The 23280-nt window shown below is 49.6% G+C and overlaps 1 protein-coding gene across 1 annotated transcript in view; it reads left to right on the forward strand.

Annotated features, from left to right (window-relative positions):
* Positions 1–6187: 6187 nt before the first annotated feature.
* The window catches only part of XPO4 (exportin 4), a 238563-nt gene continuing 221470 nt past the window's right edge, over positions 6188–23280 (forward strand). The window contains exon 1 of the mRNA XM_063951629.1: positions 6188–6404. Within this exon, the coding sequence (XP_063807699.1) occupies positions 6330–6404 (75 nt within the window). The 5' untranslated portion in view covers positions 6188–6329. The remainder of the gene's footprint in view (positions 6405–23280) is intronic.

Consider the following 23280-nt stretch of genomic DNA (forward strand, 5'->3'; position numbering starts at 1 on the left):
ATTGCTACAGTCAGGCCTGGTAAGGACTTTCCAACTAGAAGATTATTAGAACTGTCTCACACTACCAGTGCCTGTGGCCCTTGCCACCCTGTAGTACCCAGGAACTGTATTATTGCCCTGCTGACTTTTATGTTTTCTTATTTTCTGCTGTGTTACGGAGTTTGTCATAATAAACATCATTGACTTTTATCCTGGTTGTCGTGGTCACGCCTTCGGGCAGTTATTCTACATGTTACTTACATGTCTAGGGGTCTGATACAACCTCCCAGGTTCCGTTACATCTCAGCCCCTACAACTGAGGTTGCCTCCCGTCAACTCAGGCCCTCAGTTGTGACAAATTCCTTTTGAAAGAAAATAGATAAAGCCGAAATCTGCACTTTGATGGAACCCAATTTCAGGCCTGCATCGACGTCTGTCTGCAAAAAATGGAGAAACCGACCCAAGTGAAATTCCTCCGCAGGAGCAGTTTTGGTCTCACACCACGAAACATACTTTCTCCAAATACGGTGATAATGTTTCGACGTGACCTCCTTCCTAGCCTTAAGGAGAGTGGGGATGACCTCCCCGGTAATACCTTTTCGAGCTAAGTTTTGGCGCTGAACTTCCATGCCGTCAAATGCAGCTGCGGTAAGTCCGGAAACACGCATGGTCCCTGCAATAACAGGTCCTCTCTTAGAGGAAGCGGCCAAGAATCTTCCACAAGTAATTCCTGAAGATCCGGATACCAGGCCCTTCTTGGCCAATCTGGAACGACGAGAATCGCCTGAACCCTTGCTCGTCGAATGAGTCCCAGCACCTTTGGAATGAGAGGAAGCGGAGGGAACACATACACCGACTGAAACACCCACGGAGTCACCAGGGCGTCCACTGCACTGGCTTGGGGGTCCCTTGACCTGGAACAATACCGCGGAAGCTTCTTGTTGAGGCGAGACGCCATCATGTCGATCAGCGGAATTCCCCAACGCGTCGTCACTTCTGCAAATACCTCTTGGTGAAGAGCCCACTCTCCCAGGTGGAGATCGTGTCTGCTGAAGAAGTCTGCTTCCCAGTTGTCCACTCCCGGAAGGAAGACTGCTGACAGAGCGCTCACATGTTGTTCCGCCCAGCGAAGGATTCTTGTGGCCTCCGCCATAGCCGCTCTGCTCCTTTTTCCGCCTTGACGGTTAATATGCGCCACCGCCGTTATGTTGTCCGACTGGATCAGGACAGGTCGACCCCGAAGAAGGCTTTTTGCGTGTAGCAGGCCGTTGTAAATGGCTCTTAACTCGAGAACATTTATGTGGAGACAATATTTCTGGAGCGACCATTTCCCCTGGAAATTTCTTCCTTGGGTGACTGCGCCCCGCCTCGGAGACTTGCATCTGTTGTCAGTAGGACCCAGTCCTGGATTCCGAACTGGCGCCCTCCTAGGAGGTGAGAACTTTGTAGCCACCACAGGAGAGAAATCCTGGCCCTGGAAGATAGACTTATCTTCCGGTGCATGTGCAGGTGAGACCCGGACCATTTGCTCAGCAGATCCCACTGAAACACCCGGGCATGAAACCTGCCAAACGGAATGGCCTCGTACGCCGCAACCATTTTCCCCAGAACCCGAGTACATTGATGAATCGACACACTTGTCTGCCTCAGAAGCTCCCTGACCATTGTCTGTAGTTCCAGAGCTTTGTCTTGTGGAAGAAACACTCTCCGTAACTCTGTGTCTAGAATCATGCCCAGAAAGGGCAGCCGAGTGGTCGGAATCAACTGAGACTTTGGCAAATTTAGCACCCAACCGTGTTGTCGCAGAACCGACAGAGACAAATCCACATTTCTCAACAATCGTTCCTTGGACCTCGCCTTTATCAGGAGATCTTCCAAGTACGGGATAATTGTAACCCCTTGCTTGCGAAGGAGAACCATCATTTCTGCCATGACTTTGGTGAAAATCCTCAGGGCTGTGGACAGCCCAAACGGCAACGTCTGAAATTGGTAATGAGAATCCTGTATCGCAAACCTGAGGAAAGCTTGATGCGGAGGATATATCGGGACGTGTAAGTAGGCATCCTTTATGTCGACTGACGCCATAAAATCCCCCCCTTCTAGGCTGGAAATCACAGCTCGAAGAGATTCCATCTTGAACTTGAAAACTTTCAAGTATGGATTGAGGGATTTTAGGTTCAGAATCGGTCTGACCGAACCGTCCGGTTTCGGTACAACAAAGAGGCTCGAGTAGAACCCCTCCCCCCGTTGGGATGGGGGTAAGAGAACAATGACCCTCTGTTGACACAACTTTTGTATTGCTGCCTTCACCACCTCCCTGTCCGGAAGGGACACTGGTAAGGCCGAAATGAAAAACCGGTGAGGGGGCATCTCCTGAAACTCCAGCCTGTATCTCCGAGATACTATATCTAGGACCCAAGGATCTAGGCCTGATTGAACCCAGACCTGACTGAAGATCCGCAGACGGCCCCCCACCGGTCCTGACTCCCCCAGGGAAGCCCCAGCGTCATGCGGTGGACTTGGTAGAGGCGGGGGAGGACTTTTGAAAAACCGGTGAGGGGGCATCTCCTGAAACTTCAGCCTGTATCCCTGAGATACTATATCTAGGACCCAGGCCTGATTGAACCCAGACCTGACTGAAAATCCGCAGACGGCCCCCCACCGGTCCCGACTCCCCCAGGGAAGCCCCAGCGTCATGCGGTGGACTTGGTAGAGGCGGGGGAGGACTTTTGGTACTGGGCGCCTGATACTGCAGGCGACTTTCTTCCCCTTCCTCTACTTTTTGTAGCGAGGAAGGACGAACCTTTTCCACGCTTGTATTTATTTGGACGAAAGGACTGCATCTGCTGATGGGGTGCCTTTTTCTGCTGCGTGGGAACATAAGGAAGAAAAGATGACTTACCCGCAGTCGCGGTAGACACCAGGTCAACCAAGCCGTCACCAAACAAGACACTACCTTTGAAGGGGAGAGCTTCCATAGCTTTCTTGGAGTCGGCATCAGCATTCCATTGATGGATCCACAGCGCCCTCCTGGCCGAGATCGCCATGGCATTGGCTCTTGATCCCAAGAGACCAACATCCCTCGCCGCATCCTTCAGGTAATCTGCAGCGTCCTTGATATAACCAAGAGTCAAAAGAACATTATCTTTATCAAGGGTATCCATATCAGCAGCTAAATTCTCAGCCCATTTAGCAATAGCACTACTCACCCATACCGACGCCACAGCAGGTCTGAGCAATGCACCCGTATTAGCGAAAATGGCCTTCAGAGATGTCTCCAGCTTGCGATCCGCCGAATCCTTGAGAGCTGCCATGTCAGGGGACGGAAGCGCCACCTTCTTAGACAAACGGGAAAGAGCCTTGTTGACATTCGGAGACGACTCCCATTTTTCCCTGTCATCAGAGGGGAAAGGATACGCCATGAAAATTCTCTTGGGAATCTGCCACCTCTTGTCCGGCGACTCCCAAGCCTTTTCACAAAGAGTATTCATGTCATGAGAGGGGGGAAACTTCATTTCAGGTTTTAGCCCTTTAAACAAACAAATCCTTGTTTCCTGCACCGCAGGTACGTCAGAGATATGTAAAACATCTTTAATAACCACAATCATGTACTGAATACTCTTAACTAGCCTTGGGTGTAGAGTAGCCTCAGTGAAGTCGACATCGGAATCAGAATCCGTGTCGGTATCCGTATCTACCAACTGGGTTAACGACCGCTTTTGTGACCCTGACGGGGCCTGCACCTGAGAAAGCATCCTCCATGGATTTCCTCCACACCTGTGTCTGAGACTCCAATTTATCTAATCTTTTAGACAATGAGGCCACATTTGTATTAAGTGCACTTAACATTGTAAGCAAATCAGGTGTCGGCTGTGCCGACAGAGCCATCTCCAGACCCGCATCTGTGCCCCCAGCAACCTCCTCCGGGGAGTAACACTCAGCTTCAGACATGCCGACACACACACACACACACAGCCTCAGCTAGGGGACAGACCCACAAGGAAGCCCGGATAGAGAAAACACAGAGGGAGTATGCCAGCTCACACCCCAGCGCCCATATATCCCACCAAATGATATATATGTAAAGCGCTGCTGTTAAATCCAATAAATATGCACCAAATATCTGTGCCCCCCCCGATTTGCTCCCTGTTACTTGAAGTGGAGCTTGGAGGTCCCGGGCCAACGTCTCATGCAGCGGCTGTGGATGAGAGAAAATGGCGCTGGTGAGCTGTGCGGCTAAGCCCCGCCCCTTCCCGCTAAAATTCAAACTTGAAATGCTGGCGGGGGTACTGAAAAACGGTGCCCGGGCACCGAAATGCCTTCTGCCAGCCCTGCAAGACCCAGTAACATGCTGCCAAGGGCGCTCCCCCCCCAGCGCCCTGCACCCGATGGTGAAGTGTGTGGGAGCATGGAGCGCAGCGCTACCGCTGCGCTGTACCTCGTTACTGAAGTCTTCTGCAGTCACTGAAGTCTTCGGATCTTCACATACTCACCCGGCTTCTTTCTTCTGGCTTCTGTGAGGGGGGTGACGGCGCGGCTCCGGGAACAAGTAGCTAGGCGAACCAAGTGATCGAACCCTCTGGAGCTAATGGTGTCCAGTAGCCTAAGAAGCAGAGCCCTTAACTAAGTAGCAGTAGGGCTGACCTCTCCCCTCAGTCACTCGATGCAGGGAGCCTGTAGCCAGCAGGTCTCCCTGAAAATAAAAAACCTACCAAAAGTCTTTTCTAGAGAAACTCAGGAGAGCTCCACTAGTGAGTGTCCAGTCAGTCCTGGGCACAAAGTCTAACTGAGGTCTGGAGGAGGGACATAGAGGGAGGAGCCAGTTCACACCCAGTCAAAGTCTTTTCAGTGTGCCCAAGCTCCTGCGGATCCCGTCTATACCCCATGGTCCTTTTGGAGTCCCCAGCATCCTCTAGGACGTAAGAGAAATATATATGTACACATACACACACACTGTAAGCCTCTATCAATATAAATCTAGTAGTAGGATGATTTCAGAAGTTTATTAGTGTATTATATGCTTAGGCAGCCAGTTTATAAGAAAAAAAATAAAAAAACATTGTCTCACAGAACCAATGTTTTGGACTAAACAATGTATTGTAACCAATGTTTTCTTTCAATGTCCCATCTCTGCCCATTCCCCACGCTGGCAGTAAGCCCCTTCTCTCAGCAAGCCACCAGTGGCCCCCTCTTCACGCAGACAGGGAGCCCCTTATTTCAGTATCCCACAGGTAACCCCTTCCCCATGCCGGCTGCGGTCCTCTTCTCTCAGCATCCCACCAGTGGTCCCTTTCCTATGCCGGCAGTGGTCCTCTTCTCTCAGCAGGCCAGATGTACTAAGCCTTGATAAGTGATAAAGTGGACAGAGCTAAAGTACCAGCCATTCCTCTCCTAACTGCCATGTTACAGGCAGAATTTGAAAAAAATGACAGGAGGTGATTGGCTGGTACTTTATCTCTCTCCACTGTATCACTTTTCAAGTCTTAGTACATCAGACCCTCCAACATGACCCGCCCCACTAGGTACAAAATGCTCTGTTTCTGGACTTCCCTCTTAATTTATGATTTCCATCACCTGTGTTAAACTAGTTGAATGATAAGAATGCTGTTTCTTCACAGGTGATGGCAATAATAAATTAAGAGGGAAGTCCAGAAACAGAGCATTTTGTACCTAGTGGGGCGGGTCATGTTGGAGGGTATGGTACACCTGACCCAACATCCCCCTCAGTGGCCCTTCTTCTAGGCTGACCATATTAGCCCTTTAAACTGGGACACTCATGAATTACACAGGTTCTGTGGCCGATTAAAACCAGATGACATGCAGGCTTGAAGTCAGCCAGCCACAGAACCTGTATACTTCATGAGTGTCCCAGTTTAAAGGGCTAATATGGTCAGCCTACCTTCCCCACACCAGCAGCGGTCCCCTTCACTCCTCATTCACCCCTTCCCCACGCCGGCAGCGGTCACCTTCTCTCCTCATCCCCCCCACCAGTGGCCCCTTCCCCACGCAGGTTGCGGTCCCCTTCTCTCCTCATCCCCCCACCAGTGGCCCCTTCCCCACGCCGGCAGCGGTCTCCTTCTCTCCTCATCCCCCCACCTGTAGCCTGTTCCTCTCAGTCAGCCCAGCCATGTCCTCACCCCGTGCCGCTGCTCCCGCCTCCCGCTCCCAGCCACAGTCCGTGCCTGTCACAAAACTTCTGCTGCTGCGCTCCCTACACTCGGGCTCCGGGTGCCGGTGCCCCCTCAGTGGTCTCCCAGCCAGGAGGACACTCCTCTCCCTCCCTCCCCCAGGGCCGCCATTGGCCCTGCTCCCCGCTTTATCCCACACTGCACCGCGTGGCGCGTCATTGAATGGAGCCCATGATGGCGGCGCTGGGTGCGAGTGAAGTGATCGCCCAGCTGGAGAGCGCTGCCAAAGTTTTAATGGTGAGCGGGGAGCGGCGGGGCAGAGCCGGCAGGGTGGGGGTTGCGGTCCGGCCGGGGGACAGCTCTGCCTGGGACTGGCAGCTGGAGGTGTGCGCTGGGTACGGGGTACAGGTGCCCACACTGACCCGGGTCAGAGGCTGCTGCTGGCTACCCTCCTGCGTGAGTGTGGACGTGGGCTGCACGCGGGGTCCTTTATGTCCTGACCACTTCTTATACACCCCGGGATCCCCCGGCTGTGGTAGAGCCTGGTGCCCCTGTGGCTGGGCTCCATCCTCCTTGTACTATTGCCATGATGATGACATGACTGTGTGATGCAGGGCTGGCATTAGTCAGGGCATGGGATCGTGTGCCCCCTGCAGCTGTACGGTGCACAGGTATAGTGCAATGGAGGGTATGCAAATGCTGGAAGCCCTTAGCTATAGCCCGTGTCCCCATGCACCCTCTGCTGTAGCCCGTGTCCCCATGCACCCTCTGCTGTAGCCCGTGTCCCCATGCACCCTCTGCTGTAGCCCGTGTCCCCATGCACCCTCTGCTGTAGCCCGTGTCCCCATGCACCCTCTGCTATAGCCCGTGTCCCCATGCACCCTCTGCTATAGCCCGTGTCCCCATGCACCCTCTGCTATAGCCCGTGTCCCCATGCACCCTCTGCTGTAGCCCGTGTCCCCATGCACCCTCTGCTGTAGCCCGTGTCCCCATGCACCCTCTGCTGTAGCCCGTGTCCCCATGCACCCTCTGCTGTAGCCCGTGTCCCCATGCACCCTCTGCTGTAGCCCGTGTCCCCATGCACCCTCTGCTGTAGCCCGTGTCCCCATGCACCCTCTGCTGTAGCCCGTGTCCCCATGCACCCTCTGCTGTAGCCCGTGTCCCCATGCACCCTCTGCTGTAGCCCGTGTCCCCATGCACCCTCTGCTGTAGCCCGTGTCCCCATGCACCCTCTGCTGTAGCCCGTGTCCCCATGCACCCTCTGCTGTAGCCCGTGTCCCCATGCACCCTCTGCTGTAGCCCGTGTCCCCATGCACCCTCTGCTGTAGCCCGTGTCCCCTCTGCTGTAGCCCGTGTCCCCATGCACCCTCTGCTATAGCCCGTGTACCCATGCACCCTCTGCTATAGCCCGTGTCCCCATGCACCCTCTGCTATAGCCCGTGTCCCCTCTGCTGTAGCCCGTGTCCCCATGCACCCTCTGCTATAGCCCGTGCCCCCATGCACCCTCTGCTATAGCCCGTGCCCCCATGCACCCTCTGCTGTAGCCCGTGTCCCCATGCACCCTCTGCTGTAGCCCGTGTCCCCATGCACCCTCTGCTGTAGCCCGTGTCCCCATGCACCCTCTGCTGTAGCCCGTGTCCCCATGCACCCTCTGCTGTAGCCCGTGTCCCCATGCACCCTCTGCTGTAGCCCGTGTCCCCATGCACCCTCTGCTGTAGCCCGTGTCCCCATGCACCCTCTGCTGTAGCCCGTGTCCCCATGCACCCTCTGCTGTAGCCCGTGTCCCCATGCACCCTCTGCTGTAGCCCGTGTCCCCATGCACCCTCTGCTGTAGCCCGTGTCCCCATGCACCCTCTGCTGTAGCCCGTGTCCCCATGCACCCTCTGCTGTAGCCCGTGTCCCCATGCACCCTCTGCTGTAGCCCGTGTCCCCATGCACCCTCTGCTGTAGCCCGTGTCCCCATGCACCCTCTGCTGTAGCCCGTGTCCCCATGCACCCTCTGCTGTAGCCCGTGTCCCCTCTGCTGTAGCCCATGCACCTTTCTGTCTGTCTTCTTCATTTTTGCATATAAACTTTTTTCTTTTTTTATTTGCTCCATGCAGTGTGCAGGGGGGATCTGTGTCTCCTTGCTGTGTTCATGGTGTGCAAAGTATATTACAGGTTGAGTATCCCATATCCAAATATTCCAAAATACGGGATATTCCGAAATACGGACTTTTTTGAGTGAGAGTGAGATAGTGAAATCTTTGTTTTCTGTGGCTCAATGTACACAAACTTCGTTTAATACACAAAGTTATTAAAACTATTGTATTAAATGACCTTCAGGCTGTGTGTATAAGGTTTATATGAAACATAAATGAATTGTGTGAATGTACACACACTTTGTTTAATTCCCAAAGTTATAAAAAATATTGGCTAAAATGACCTTCCGGCTGTGTGTATAAGGTGTATATGTAACATAAATACATTCTGTGCTTAGATTTAGGTCCCATCACCATGATATCTCATTATGGTATGCAATTATTCCAAAATACGGAATAATCCGATATCCAAAATACCTCTGGTCCCAAGCGTTTTGGATAAGGGATACTCAACCTGTATATAGGTTCTTCAGAGCCAGCACATCTCCTTTCCAGCGAAGTGCTGATAACCCTGTGATATCAGGATGAAATGTTTGCCCTGCACAAAGGCTAGTAGGTTAAACTTTGGCTGACTAGACACGCTAGTGAGAGAACTTATAGACTAACCTGTTATATATGTAATATATATTTTAATACATGACTGCTTTGCATTCATTATGCCAGTGCTCCTTAAACTCTGTTCTCAAGACGCTGACGGTCCAGGTTTTAAGGATATCCCTTCTTCAGCATGGGGTTCCTCAGTTGCTTTGGTTTAACAAGCTATGCTTAAGCATGGACATTGTTGAAACATTGGGGTATATTCAATTGAAGTCGAAACTGCCGTATTGTTGGAAAGACGTCCGTTTTCAACTTTTTCAGGTCGGCAGGGGTTTTGACCTATTCAATCCCTGGCTTTTTGTATCCGACAAGTCGGGGAATTCAACTTGTTGGAAAGCACGTGGATCGGCGAAATAGCTGCCGATCCGCATACTTCTGTCGGAAACGGGGCCAAATCTGACAGGTTTTGGCCCCGTTTCCGACCATCTCAATTCGACTTTAGGAAAAGTCGGATGGAGATGAGGGTGCTGAGAGCAGTGGCTACAGCAGCGTAGCCGGAGGATGGGGCACCACCGCTGCTCATGGCAGCGTCCACCCGGCTTCAGAAAGCGAGGTCCCGCTTGTTGGAGCCGGGTAGACGCTGCTGTGAGGTCTGGCGGCGGTGCCCCATCCTCCGGCTACGCTGCTGTAGCCGCTGCTCTCCCCCTCTCAGCACCTTCATCTCAATCTGACTTCTTTTAAAGTCGGATTGAGATGGTCATCGAATAGGTCCTATCGGATCCATTCCAACAAATTCATGTCGGAATGGATCCGACTTTAATTGAATATACACCCTGGACTGTTGGCGCGTCTATGAGACAGAAGTACTGTTCTATGCCATCATGCAGTATATCAAAAGGATGCAAAGTGCTAGAACTATTCTGGTAAAGGGGGTCACTTGTTGCCCATCATTACAGAATGCTCTCAGGCTGGTTACCCTCTGACAATAGCAGTGAGTAACCAGCACTTATTCACTGAAAATTGTCAGCTTATATATAAAGATTAAAGTGTGTTGGGGCATTTGTGCTCATAGCCCTGGCTGGTATTTTCAAAACTGGCATTATAAAAAGCATGGGAATTCACCTAAAAATGGGTACTAACAGTGCTGGGCTATGCCAGCCAAGGGTGGTAGTAGTGTAACACCAAATCAGCAGCGTGGGTTCCCCCTGCCATAGTACCAACCAGCCTAAGCTGGTCTACACTGGATTCCCTAGGGGGATTGTGTCCACACTTTAAATACGGGCCAAGCTCACTGGCCGTTTTTACATCCCTGGCTGGTGGATATGAGTAAATAAAAAAAAAAACCTAACTAACTTGGTGGACATGGAGGCATTTCTTGTGCTAAGGAGTCACAAGGTACAGTAAGTATGCCTTATCTTCTAGAAGAGGCACTCCTGAACATGTACAGTGGTTCCCCATTTCTCTAACGTCCTAGTGGATGCTGGGGACTCCGTAAGGACCATGGGGAATAGACGGGCTCCGCAGGAGACTGGGCACTCTAAGAAAGATTTAGTACTACTGGTGTGCACTGGCTCCTCCCTCTATGCCCCTCCTCCAGACCTCAGTTAGAATCTGTGCCCGGAAGGAGCTGGGTGCATTTTAGTGAGCTCTCCTGAGCTTGCTAATAAGAAAGTATTTTAGTTAGGTTTTTTATTTTCAGAGAGCTTCTGCTGGCAACAGACTCTCTGCTACGTGGGACTGAGGGGAGAGAAGCAAACCTACTAACTGCGGCTAGGTTGCGCTTCTTAGGCTACTGGACACCATTAGCTCCAGAGGGATCGAACACAGGAACTTAACCTCGGTCGTCCGTTCCCGGAGCCGCGCCGCCGTCCCCCTCGCAGAGCCAGAAGACAGAAGCCGGCGGGTTGAAGCAAGAAGACGTCAAAATCGGCGGCAGAAGACTCCTGTCTTCATATGAGGTAGCGCACAGCACTGCAGCTGTGCGCCATTGCGCCCACACACTCCGGTAACTGTAGGGTGCAGGGGGGGCGCCCTGGGCAGCAATTGAGTACCTCCTGGCAAAAAAGCAGCATATGTACAGCTGGGCACTGTAATATGCATGAGCCCCCACCATTAATTTTACACAAAATCGCGGGACAGAAGCCCGCCGCTGAGGGGGCGGGGCCTTCTTCCTCAGCACTCGCCAGCGTCATTTTCTCTCCACAGCTCCGCTGAGAGGAAGCTCCCCAGGCTCTCCCCTGCAGACTCACGGTAGAAAGAGGGTAAAAAGAGAGGGGGGGCACATAAATTTAGCGCATTAATCATATATACAGCAGCTACTGGGTAAACACTAAGTTACTGTGTGATTCCTGGGTCATATAGCGCTGGGGTGTGTGCTGGTATACTCTCTCTCTGTCTCTCCAAAAGGCCTTGTGGCGGTCCTGTCCACATATAGAGCATCCCCTGTGTGTGTGGTGTGTCGGTACGCTTGTGTCGACATGTTTGACGAGGAGGGCTATGTGGAGGCAGAGCAGGTGCAGATGAATGATGTGTCTCCGCCGACGGCGCCGACACCTGATTGGATGGATATGTGGAAGGTGTTAAATGATAATGTAAACTCCTTGCATAAAAGGTTGGGTAAAGCTGAAACCTTGGGACAGTCGGGGTCTCAGCCCATGCCTGATCCTACAGCGCAGAGGCCCTCAGGGTCTCAGAAGCGCCCACTATCCCAAATTGTTGACACAAATATCGACACGGATTCTGACTCCAGTGTCGATGACGATGATGCAAAATTGCAGCCTAAAATGGCTAAAGCCATCCGCTACATGATTATAGCAATGAAGGATGTATTGCACATATCAGAAGTAAACCCTGTCCCTGACAAGAGGGTTTATATGTATGGGGAGAAAAAGCAAGAGGTGACTTTTCCCCCTTCACATGAGTTAAATGAGTTATGTGAAAAAGCGTGGGATTCCCCCGATAGGAAAGTGCTGATTTCCAAAAGGTTACTTATGGCGTACCCTTTCCCGCCAACGGACAGGATGCGCTGGGAATCCTCCCCTAGGGTAGACAAAGCTCTGACACGCTTATCTAAGAAGGTGGCCCTGCCGTCACAGGATACGGCCTCCCTAAAGGATCCTGCGGATAGGAAGTAGGAAAGTATCCTGAAGTCTGTTTATACACATTCAGGTACTCTACTGAGGCCGGCAATTGCGTCGGCCTGGATGTGTAGTGCTGTAGCAGCATGGACAGATAATCTGTCTGAGGAACTGGATACCTTAGACAAGGATACTATTTTACTGACCCTGGGGCATATAAAAGACGCTGTCCTATATATGAGGGATGCCCAGAGGGACATTTGCCTACTGGGCTCTAGAATAAATGCAATGTCAATTTCTGCCAGAAGGGTCCTGTGGACTCGGCAATGGACAGGTGATGCCGACTCCAAAAAGCACATGGAGGTGTTACCTTACAAGGGTGCGGAATTGTTTGGGGACGGTCTCTCGGACCTAGTTTCCACAGCTACGGCTGGGAAGTCAAATTTTTTGCTATATATTCCCTCACAGCCTAAGAAAGCACCGTATTACCAAATGCAGTCCTTTCGATCACAAAGAAGCAAGAAAGTCAGAGGTGCATCCTTTCTTGCCAGAGGCAGGGGTAGAGGAAAGAAGCTGCACCATACAGCTAGTTCCCAGGAACAGAAGTCCTCCCCGGCTTCCACTAAATCCACCGCATGACGCTGGGGCTCCACAGGTGGAGCCAGGAGCGGTGGGGGGCGCGTCTCCGAAATTTCAGCCACCAGTGGTTTCGCTCACGGGTGGATCCCTGGGCTATACAGATTGTGTTTCAGGGATACAAGCTGGAATTCAAAGTGATGCCCCCTCACCGTTACCTCAAATCGGCCCTGCCAGCTTCCCCCATGGAAAGGGAAGTAGTGTTAGCGGCAATTCACAAGTTATATCTCCAGCAGGTGGTGGTAAAGGTTCCCCTCCTTCAACAGGGAAGGGGATACTATTCCACAATGTTTGTGGTACCGAAACCGGACGGTTCGGTCAGACCCATATTGAATTTAAAGTCCCTGAACATTTATCTGAAAAGATTCAAGTTCAGAATGGAATCGCTCAGAGCGGTCATTGCAAGCCTGGAAGAGGGGGATTTTATGGTGTCTCTGGACATCAAGGATGCTTACTTGCATGTCCCCATTTATCCTCCTCATCAGGAGTACCTCAGATTTGTGGTACAGGACTGTCATTACCAATTCCAGACGTTGCCGTTTGGGCTCTCCACGGCACCGAGAATATTTACCAAGGTAATGGCGGAGATGATGGTGCTCCTGAGAAAGCAAGGAGTCACAATTATCCCATACTTGGACGATCTCCTCATAAAGGCGAGGTCCAGAGAGCAGTTGCTGATCAGCGTAGCACACTCTCAGGAAGTGTTGCAACAGCACGGCTGGATTCTGAATATCCCAAAGTCGCAGCTGATTCCTACGACGCGTCTGCCCTTTCTGGGCATGATTCTGGACACAGACCAGAAGAAGGTGTTTCTCCCGGCGGAGAAGGCTCAGGAGCTCGTGACTCTGGTCAGAGACCTCTTAAAACCGAAACAGGTGTCGGTGCATCACTGCATGCGAGTCCTGGGAAAGATCGTGGCATCATACGAAGCCATTCCCTTCGGCAGGTTCCATGCGAGGATCTTTCAGTGGGATCTGTTGGACAAGTGGTCCGGATCGCATCTTCAGATGCATCGGCTGATCACCCTATCCCCCAGGGCCAGGGTGTCTCTTCTGTGGTGGCTGCAGAGTGCTCACCTTCTCGAGGGCCGCAGGTTCGGCATACAGGACTGGGTCCTGGTGACCACGGATGCGAGCCTCCGAGGATGGGGGGCAGTCACTCAGGGAAGAAACTTCCAAGGGTTGTGGTCAAGCCAGGAGGCTTGTCTGCACATAAATATCCTGGAACTAAGGGCCATATACAACGCCCTGAGTCAAGCGGAGCCTCTGCTTCGCAACCAACCGGTGCTGATTCAATCAGACAACATCACCGCAGTGGCTCATGTAAACCGCCAGGGTGGCACAAGAAGCAGGGTGGCGATGGCAGAAGCCACCAGGATTCTTCGTTGGGCCGAGAATCACGTGCTAGCAGTGTCAGCAGTGTTCATTTCGGGAGTGGACAACTGGGAAGCAGACTTCCTCAGCAGGCACGACCTCCACCCGGGAGAGTGGGGACTTCATCAAGAAGTCTTCACGCAGATTACAAATCGATGGGAACTGCCACAGGTGGACATGATGGCATCCCGCCTCAACAAAAAGCTAAAAATGTATTGCGCCAGGTCAAGGGACCCTCAGGCGATAGCTGTGTACGCACTAGTGACACCGTGGGTGTTCCAGTCGGTCTATGTATTTCCTCCTCTTCCTCTCATACCCAAGGTGCTGAGAATCGTAAGAAAAAGAGGAGTGAGAACAATACTCATTGTTCCGGATTGGCCAAGAAGGACTTGGTACCCGGAACTGCAAGAAATGCTCACAGAGGACCCATGGCCTCTGCCTCTCAGACAGGACCTGTTGCAACAGGGGCCCTGTCTGTTCCAAGACTTACCGCGGCTGCGTTTGACGGCATGGCGGTTGAACGCCGGATCCTAGCGGAAAAAGGCATTCCGGATGAAGTTATTCCTACGCTAGTAAAGGCTAGGAAGGACGTGACAGCAAAACACTATCACCGTATATGGCGAAAATATGTTGCCTGGTGTGAGGCCAGGAAGGCCCCTACAGAGGAATTCCAGCTGGGCCGGTTCCTGCACTTCCTACAGTCTGGAGTGACTATGGGCTTGAAGTTGGGGTCCATAAAGGTCCAGATTTCGGCCCTATCCATTTTCTTTCAAAAAGAACTGGCTTCTCTTCCTGAGGTTCAGACGTTTAAGGGAGTGCTGCATATTCAGCCCCCTTTTATGCCACCAGTGGCACCTTGGGATCTCAACGTGAGGGCTTTGAAGATTTATGTGGCCAGAACCGCTGGAGTCAGGAAAACTGACTTGCTGTTTATCCTGTATGCATCCAACAAGCTGGGTGCTCCTGCTTCAAAGCAGACTATTGCTCGCTGGATCTGTAACACGATTCAGCAGGCTCATTCTGCGGCAGGATTGCCGCTGCCAAAATCAGTAAAGGCCCACTCCACAAGGAAGGTGGGCTCTTCTTGGGCGGCTGCCTGAGGGGTCTCGGCATTACAGCTTTGCCGAGCAGCTACTTGGTCGGGTTCAAACACTTTTGCAAAATTCTACAAGTTTGATACCCTGGCTGAGGAGGACCTTGTGTTTGCTCATTCGGTGCTGCAGAGTCATCCGCACTCTCCCGCCCGTTTGGGAGCTTTGGTATAATCCTCATGGTCCTTACGGAGTCCCCAGCATCCACTAGGACGTTAGAGAAAATAAGATTTTACTTACCGGTAAATCTATTTCTCGTAGTCCGTAGTGGATGCTGGGCGCCCGTCCCAAGTGCGGACTTCTTCTGCAATGCTTGTATATAGTTATTGCTTAAATAAGGGTTATGTTATGTTGGCATCCGTGGTTGATGCTTTGTTGTTGTTCATACTGTTAACTGGGTATGTTATCACAAGTTATACGGTGTGATTGGTGTGGCTGGTATGAGTCTTACCCTGGATTCCCAAATCCTTTCCTTGTAATGTCAGCTCTTCCGGGCACAGTTTCCTTAACTGATGTCTGGAAGAGGGGCATAGAGGGAGGAGCCAGTGCACACCAGTAGTACTAAATCTTTCTTAGAGTGCCCAGTCTCCTGCGGAGCCCGTCTATTCCCCATGGTCCTTACGGAGTCCCCAGCATCCACTACGGACTACGAGAAATAGATTTACCGGTGAGTAAAATCTTATTTTTATTGCTACCTTTTTCCAGGGGGTGGGGGGTCCTTGTTGGTTGATATACATTCACAGCTTGGTAAAATAAAGAAAACATTAATGCAGACTTGCACCTTATGGGGCCCTGATGGAAATGACAAAGAAGTGCCATGACACTTCTAGTAATACTGGGCGGTTTTCCCATGGCCTCAGGACAAGCCATGTACACTCCCCTCTATAATACCGTGAAGGGATATGAGATTGAGATATTTTGTACTATTGGTGCAATTAACTAATTTTACATGATACAGAGTGTCTTGGGCATCTTAAGATACTGTGGCTCTGCATATTATGCAAATTGCATTTGTTCTATGGGCAGAATATTCTCTGTTTTTGCCATAAATTGCTTCAAACTGTCTGGGAGTGAATCAGCATCACAGTGATGCAGCTCCAGGGGTAAGTGCCCAGAGCTATTCAATACTCCCACAGTAGGCCTGCAACCTGCCCATAATGTGGGTTTCCACTTGCAACCTCTTGAGGGTGCGAGCAGAAATCCACATTTACTAGTGCCTTGAGGTTAGTCGCACACTTACTGCATGTGGTAACTGCATTGCACTTGCCATTTAACCCAGGAAATGTATCTTACTGCGACTAAGCCCCGGGCATTATTTGCTGTAAAATGCACCTCCCAGGTTAAGTGCTGGACACGATGCAGTCAATTGAATAGCTCCTGGCTCTTAACTCGGGAACTTCCTCCTCTTGGTGCTAATTGAATCTCTCCGTATATAAGTAAAGTGCATCAAGCATCCTAATTGCATCAGTTGTACTTATCTTGCAGTAGATCATCAATACCAAAAATTGGTACTTTGCAGAATGCCGAAGACCAGTCCCTGGTTTAGAGGCTGTGTAATGTGCTATTGTCCTTTCATGTTGAAGGATAGTACCATTGGCGCTCACTTCGCCCCTTATATGTGTTTCAGGCTGAGCAGTGCGGGTGGCACTTGATATGCCGGCTGTCGGGATCCCGGCACTCAGCATATCAGCTCCGGAATACCGACAGCCGGCATACTGACAACTATTTTCCCTCTTGGGGTGTCGAATAAATAGCGTTGCACGCACCACCGTGACCGAAGCGTGGCGAGCGCAGCAAGCCCACAAGGGGCTCTTTTGCGCTCATTCCACTGCCGGTATACTGGTGCCGCTATGCTGGCCGCCGGGAACCCGAGCGCCGGCATACCGTAGTAGACCCACTGTAAGCATTTGCTATTTCGGAAAATTCTCCTCTAATGTATTTTGTGCCCATATCCTTGCCGAATGTTAAAATATTTATTCCTGCCAATTTATGTGTACAATTGTAATGGATGGACCATTATCGTAGCTGAATTTTGACAAGCTGTTGAAGGAAAGAGAAACACCAATTACTCAAGTGTGTTCTGGTGGGGTGGTTAGAGCAATTTGGGGAATTCAGGTGTTCAGCTGTTTGGGCACCCATTAGCCATGGTAGACACATAATGTGCGCTAAGTCGGAACTTTGGGTCTTGTTCAGTAAGGATTGCATTTGCAAAGCTGCACACAGCTTTGCAAAAGCAATCAGTAAAAGTGCAAATGCATTAGGAGGTGTTAAACGCCTCCTTGCTTCATTTGCGATCCCAGCACTTCGATCGCATCGCAGCCTGGGATCAACATAGTGTCCGATGGTTATGATGTTCGCTGCTGGCTGTCGCAGGGGGTCTTGCAAGGCCAAGGAAACTGCGTTTCGCGGTTCCCTCCCGGAAATGCCGGCCGCACCCGCCCCTCCCCCCGGACACCTCTGCCTCTCAGTCGGGCAGAGGCGTTCGCAATACTGTGATGCGATCGCAGGAACCGTTCTGCACATGCACAGTTTTCTGATAATTGATGTATTTCTGCAAATAGGATTTAAAGTGTTGCAAAATCACCACTTAGGAGCGCTTTGTTCTACTTGTTAAAAGACAGTATGGTATGCTATACACCCGCTAGCATTCCACACCTTGAATCTGCTGCAGTTGCAGCAACAAGCTATACACTGAGGTGATATTATGGGATATAGGGCACAGCTGGCTGAGATGCTGTTGTCATGTTTCTTCTTCATTATAACCTACAAGCAAAACATGGCTGGTTTTTGTTTCATAACAAGGCTTCTGCAAACTATAAAGAGAATTATTACAGATAATAGAAGAGTAAGTGCACCTTTTGCCCATATACATTTTAGATGTTCTATAACCTTTTATCTAATGTCTAGTTGTTTGCTAAAGAAGCTCTGTAGCAGGGTATGTGGAGCATTTACTGATCATGCAGAGGGGGGTCTCAACGCAGCCCCATCAGTCTTTTGCAAGCCCAACATAGGTGGTCATTCCGAGTTGTTCGCTCGTTATTTTTTTCTCGCAACGGAGCGATTAGTCGCTAATGCGCATGCGCAATGTCCGCAGTGCGACTGCGCCAAGTAAATTTGCTATGCAGTTAGGTATTTTACTCACGGCATTACGAGGTTTTTTTCTTCGTTCTGGTGATCGTAATGTGATTGACAGGAAGTGGGTGTTTCTGGGCGGAAACTGGCCGTTTTATGGGAGTGTGTGAAAAAACGCTACCGTTTCTGGGAAAAACGCGGGAGTGGCTGGAGAAACGGAGGAGTGTCTGGGCGAACGCTGGGTGTGTTTGTGACGTCAAACCAGGAATGAAACTGACTGAACTGATCGCAGATGCCGAGTAGGTGTGGAGCTACTCAGAAACTGCTAAGAAGTGTCTATTCGCAATTCTGCTAATCTTTCGATCGCAATTTTGATAAGCTAAGATTCACTCCCTGTAGGCGGCGGCTTAGTGTGTGCAAAGCTGCTAAAAGCAGCTTGCGAGCGAACAACTCGGAATGACCCCCATAATTGGGTTTGAGTGGAATACCGTGGTCCAACTTACACCACTGGAGTTGGCTGGCTATTGGCATTTACGTATATAGCGCCAGCATATTCCATTGCGCTTTACAACTGGGAACAAATCCGTAATAAACAAGGAATACAGAAATAATCAACCACTGCGCTCTCAGTGGCTGCAGTTGCGTAGAACCCTGGTGTCACCCAACACCATACAACATAGACATAAACAGAAAAAATGAGAACTACCTCAACCGCGCTCAGCTAAGTAAAGTCCACTTGGATGTCTTTTAAATGTTCGAAAATATGTCAGTCCGTAAAAAGAAAGGAGGTCGTCTTCCAATCTTTTTCCTTAAATTCATTGGATGGAGGAATTCCCTCTGGGTTGGTCCGAAGTCCCTCAAAAGATAGAAGCACAATATCGTGTAGTACGTCCTGAATTTAGAGTGATTGGTGGTTCTAGATTTTGTGGTTAATCACGGTAGTTCGTACCGTACTCACGTCTAAAAGGAAAGAGTTTCCACTCATAAAGGTTTCTTTATGGGTCCAAACTTCTCCCAACCAGATGGAAGCAGGCTCCTCTTCTTTCAATTCCTCCCAAGGTGGTACCCCAATATGAGAGACCTCTGGTCGAAACACGTTGGTGTGAGGGCTATATACTACCTACGGACCTTCCAGACTACCATTTATTGAGGTGAGAGAATCCGGATCTATCCCATCTTTGTGACTGTGTAAACATGTTTTGGATTGTCCATTAGGATTGTGCCCTATTGCTATTTATTGTAATACATTTTTTTTTATTCACTTCCACTCGTGATCTATGTTTCATTATACCGAGATTGGAAGTCCTCGACAGTGGAGCTTCACTTCCTAGGAAGGGAGTGGAGAAAGAAACCGCTACGGGCTTGGCATCATCTTTGAAGACTGTAAGTGGGGTACGCTGGCCCATTTGTTCCATTATTTTCCTATTTGGACAGGATTTATGGTTAAAGATACCTTTATGGGTTTATTGAATACACTTAGAGTGTGAGTACGGTATGCTGATTTATTCTTCCGGCTACCAGTGGGGTTGTTAAAATCGACTCCACGGTGATTTATTAATTGGGCCGTTCCTCTCCCTATTTTCTCTCATATTGGGGTACCACCTTGGGAGGAATTGAAAGAAGAGGAGCCTGCTTCCATCTGGTTGGGAGAAGTTTGGACCCATAAAGAAACCTTTATGAGTGGAAACTCTTTCCTTTTAGACGTGAGTACGGTACGAACTACCGTGATTAACCACAAAATCTAGAACCACCAATAACTCTAAATTCCGGAACGTACTACACTATATTGTGCTTCTATCTTTTGAGGGACTTCGGACCAACCCAGAGGGAATTCCTCCATCCAATGAATTAAAGGAAAAAGATTGGAAGACGACCTCCTTTCTTTTTACGGACTGACATATTTTCGAACATTTAAAAGACATCCAAGTGGACTTTACTTAGCTGAGCGCGGTTGAGGTAGTTCTCATTTTTTCTGTTTAAATCTGTAATAAAACAAGACTGGGTAATAACAGACTCCGGTAAGAGGGCCCTGCTCGCAAGCTACAATCTATGATATGGGATGTTGGTTAGTGCTAGATATACTGTGCTAGGCAGACCAACTTAATAAGATAGTGGTTTTATTATTAAAAATAAACTTTTCTGTTAAAAGAGAAAAAAAATACCCATAACCACGATACAAGTAAATTTATCTTCTTACATTTATTTAAAAAAAAAAAAAACTTTTTATGCCTTACAGCGTGATCAAATTGATAATGGAATCTGCTGTTGAGTTCGGGATACTGGCTGTCAGTATGCCGACGCTGGTATACCGTCCACCAGAATGCCGTCAGGGGGGCGAGTGCGACGAAGCCCCTTGTGGGCTCTCCACAGGTTTTATTCTCACTCTATTGGTGTCGTGGACACCCACAAGTGGGAATAGCCCTCGGCCCCCTGCCGGCTTTCTGGCGTCTGCGATCCTGGCGTCTGTATGCTGAACGCCGGGAACGTTACTACATCCCGCTGTGACATCATTCTCCATTCATTTTAATGTTCTGTTCTTATTAAATCTCCAGACTTTACTGCTGTTAATAGTCGCCATACCTGATCTCCCAGGTGATCCAGCCCCAAATATGTATTTATTTCAAAACGCAGCATTGCTTATCAATATAAAGCTACCTGTGTCATCCGGTGCATTGGATTCGGGTGTAGTATGGTATGCTGGCAGTCGGGCTCCCGGCGACCAGTATACCGGCGCCGGAATCCCGACAGCTGGGCCTTGCAGGTTCACTGCGCTCGCCACGCTGCAAGCACGGTGGCGCGCTACGCTATCTATTCTCCCTCCATGGGGGTCATGGACCTCCCAAGAGGGAGAAAAGATGTCTGTATGCCGGCGGTCGGGATTCCGGCGCCGGTATGGTGGTCGCCGGGAAACAGGCCGCCGGCAACCTGAAGTCCACCCGTTGGATTCCTAGTGCAACAAATACTAATCTGTTCTGTGAACAGTTCTTCTACTTACGCAAAAGGAGAAATTAAACAGATGCAATTCTATGGGCAAGCTCTGTAGGCACATTTAGGTATATTCAATTAGCGTCGGATCCATTCCGACATGTATTTGTCGGAATGGATCCGACAACCCCTATTCAATTTCATCTCAATTCGACTTTTTCAAGTCGAATTGAGATGAGGTACCCAGAGGAGGAGAGGGGGTTAGCTGCGGGGAGACCAGCGGGGACAGCCGCCGGCAGACGGAGGAGATCAGCGCTGCAGGAGGATGTCACACAGCCGCCCGACCTCACGGCAGTGTCCACCCGGCTCCAGCAAGCGTGACCTCACTTGCTGGAGCCGGGTGGAAGCTGCTGTGAGCGACGCGGCTGTGACACATCCTCCTGCAGCTCTGTGCTGTAGCGCTGCTCTCCCCTATATGCCCGCGGCTGTCCCCCGTCTCCCCGTGGCTCTCCCCCCTCTCCTCCTCTGGGTCCCACATCTCAGTTCGACATTTTTTTATGTCGGACTGAGATGGTCCGACACAAGCACGTGGATCGGCAGCTATTCCGTCGATCCACGTGCTTTTCGACAAGTCAAATACCTCAACTTGTCGAAAATATTGAATAGGTTGGAAACCCTTTCCGACCTAAAAAAAAGTCAAAAACTGACGTCTTTTCGACAGACGGCAACTTTCGACATCAATTGAATATACCTATTTATCTGTAAAGTAGATTCTTAGAATGTCTAAATTTGGTGACCACTAATCCTTAACTATAAATGAAGCTACTATGGGAGAGAAATGCATATGTGGCTGCATTAGTGCCATACTGAGGCTGAAATGTAGGTATTAGAGTAATGTTACATACCACACTGCATGCCATTGGTTCTGATCTAGGCCTAGCTTACTGTTCAAATCTGCGTATTGAGTCAGTATGTTCACTCCATCTTGATGAGGCCTATAGTCCTTGTTTCACCTTCTCTGCAAGGGTTGGGGAAAAAAACCATTTTTTTTAAATAAACCAAAAAAATCCACTTTTTTTTTTTTTTTTTTTTAATGCATTATTGTTTTAATGAGAATTTTTTTTATTCATGTTTTAGAAACCTCGATCAACCATGTTTTACTTCTACATGATGACAGCATAGTGTGTACAGGAGCAACAATTAATTGTATACAGTCCCTGAACACAATATATCATGTCATCGTTCAAATGATTGCAGTGTGGGTATACTAGAAATTGTGTTTTCTGGGACTATTTGAATAAAACCAATATAAGTTAATGTTAAGCATTAGTCTTATTTATTATAATGAAATAAATCTGAATAGTAATACAGGTTGAGTATCCCATATCCAAATATTCCGAAATACAGAATTTTTTGAGTGAGATAGTGAAACCTTGGTTTTCTGATGGCTCAGTGTACACAAACTTTGTTTAATACACAAGGTTATTAAAAATATTGCATTAGCCACTTAACTGACGATTTATTTCGCCAAAAACCACTCCGAAATTGTTTTTTTTTTTATGACTGAATTAGGTGAAGAACATGAATTTAACCCTATCCCAAATGACTTCAGTAAAAATAAATAAATATATATATATATATATATATATATATATAATATATATTTTTTTTTTTTTTTTTAAAATAAATATTTCCCCCCCGAAACATTGATCAGGAGCATCGCGACCCTCGCGGCTTTCATTTTGAAATCCAGGACAGCCTCCAGGTATACAGGGGGTGTCTGGGAGTGGCTTGGGAGGGTTAATTTACACTCCCCAGCGGCTGCCATTGTCTGCAGCCGCTGGTGGGCGGGGTGCTGACCGATCAGCAGTGATTGGCAGCACGGCAATCAGTAGGGGAGATTGCAGGGAGGCAGAGGGACCTTCCGGCCCCTCTGACAGCAGCAGCAGCGGAGGGAAGTTTATCTTTCCTGCTGCTGCTAACACTCCCTATCTGACTGGTCGCATCCTGTGCAACCAGGTCAGATAGAGCACTTGCAGGCATGGTCGCATCTGATGCAACCATGCCAGGCAAGTGGTTAAATGAAGTTCAGGCTGTGTTTATAAGGTGTATATCAGGCCTGGCCAACCTGTGGCTCTCCAGCTAGTGTGAAACTACACATCCCAGCATGCCCTGCCACAGTTTTAGCATTCTATAATAGCAAAACTGTGGCAGGGCAAGCTGGGACGTGTAGTTTCACAACAGCTGGAGAGTCACAGGTTGGCCAGGCCTGGTGTATATGAAACATAAATGAATTGTGTGAATGTACACACACTTTGTTT

Source organism: Pseudophryne corroboree, chromosome 2, assembly GCF_028390025.1.
Source record: "Pseudophryne corroboree isolate aPseCor3 chromosome 2, aPseCor3.hap2, whole genome shotgun sequence".
In the NCBI taxonomy this organism is placed as follows: Eukaryota; Metazoa; Chordata; class Amphibia; order Anura; family Myobatrachidae; genus Pseudophryne; species Pseudophryne corroboree.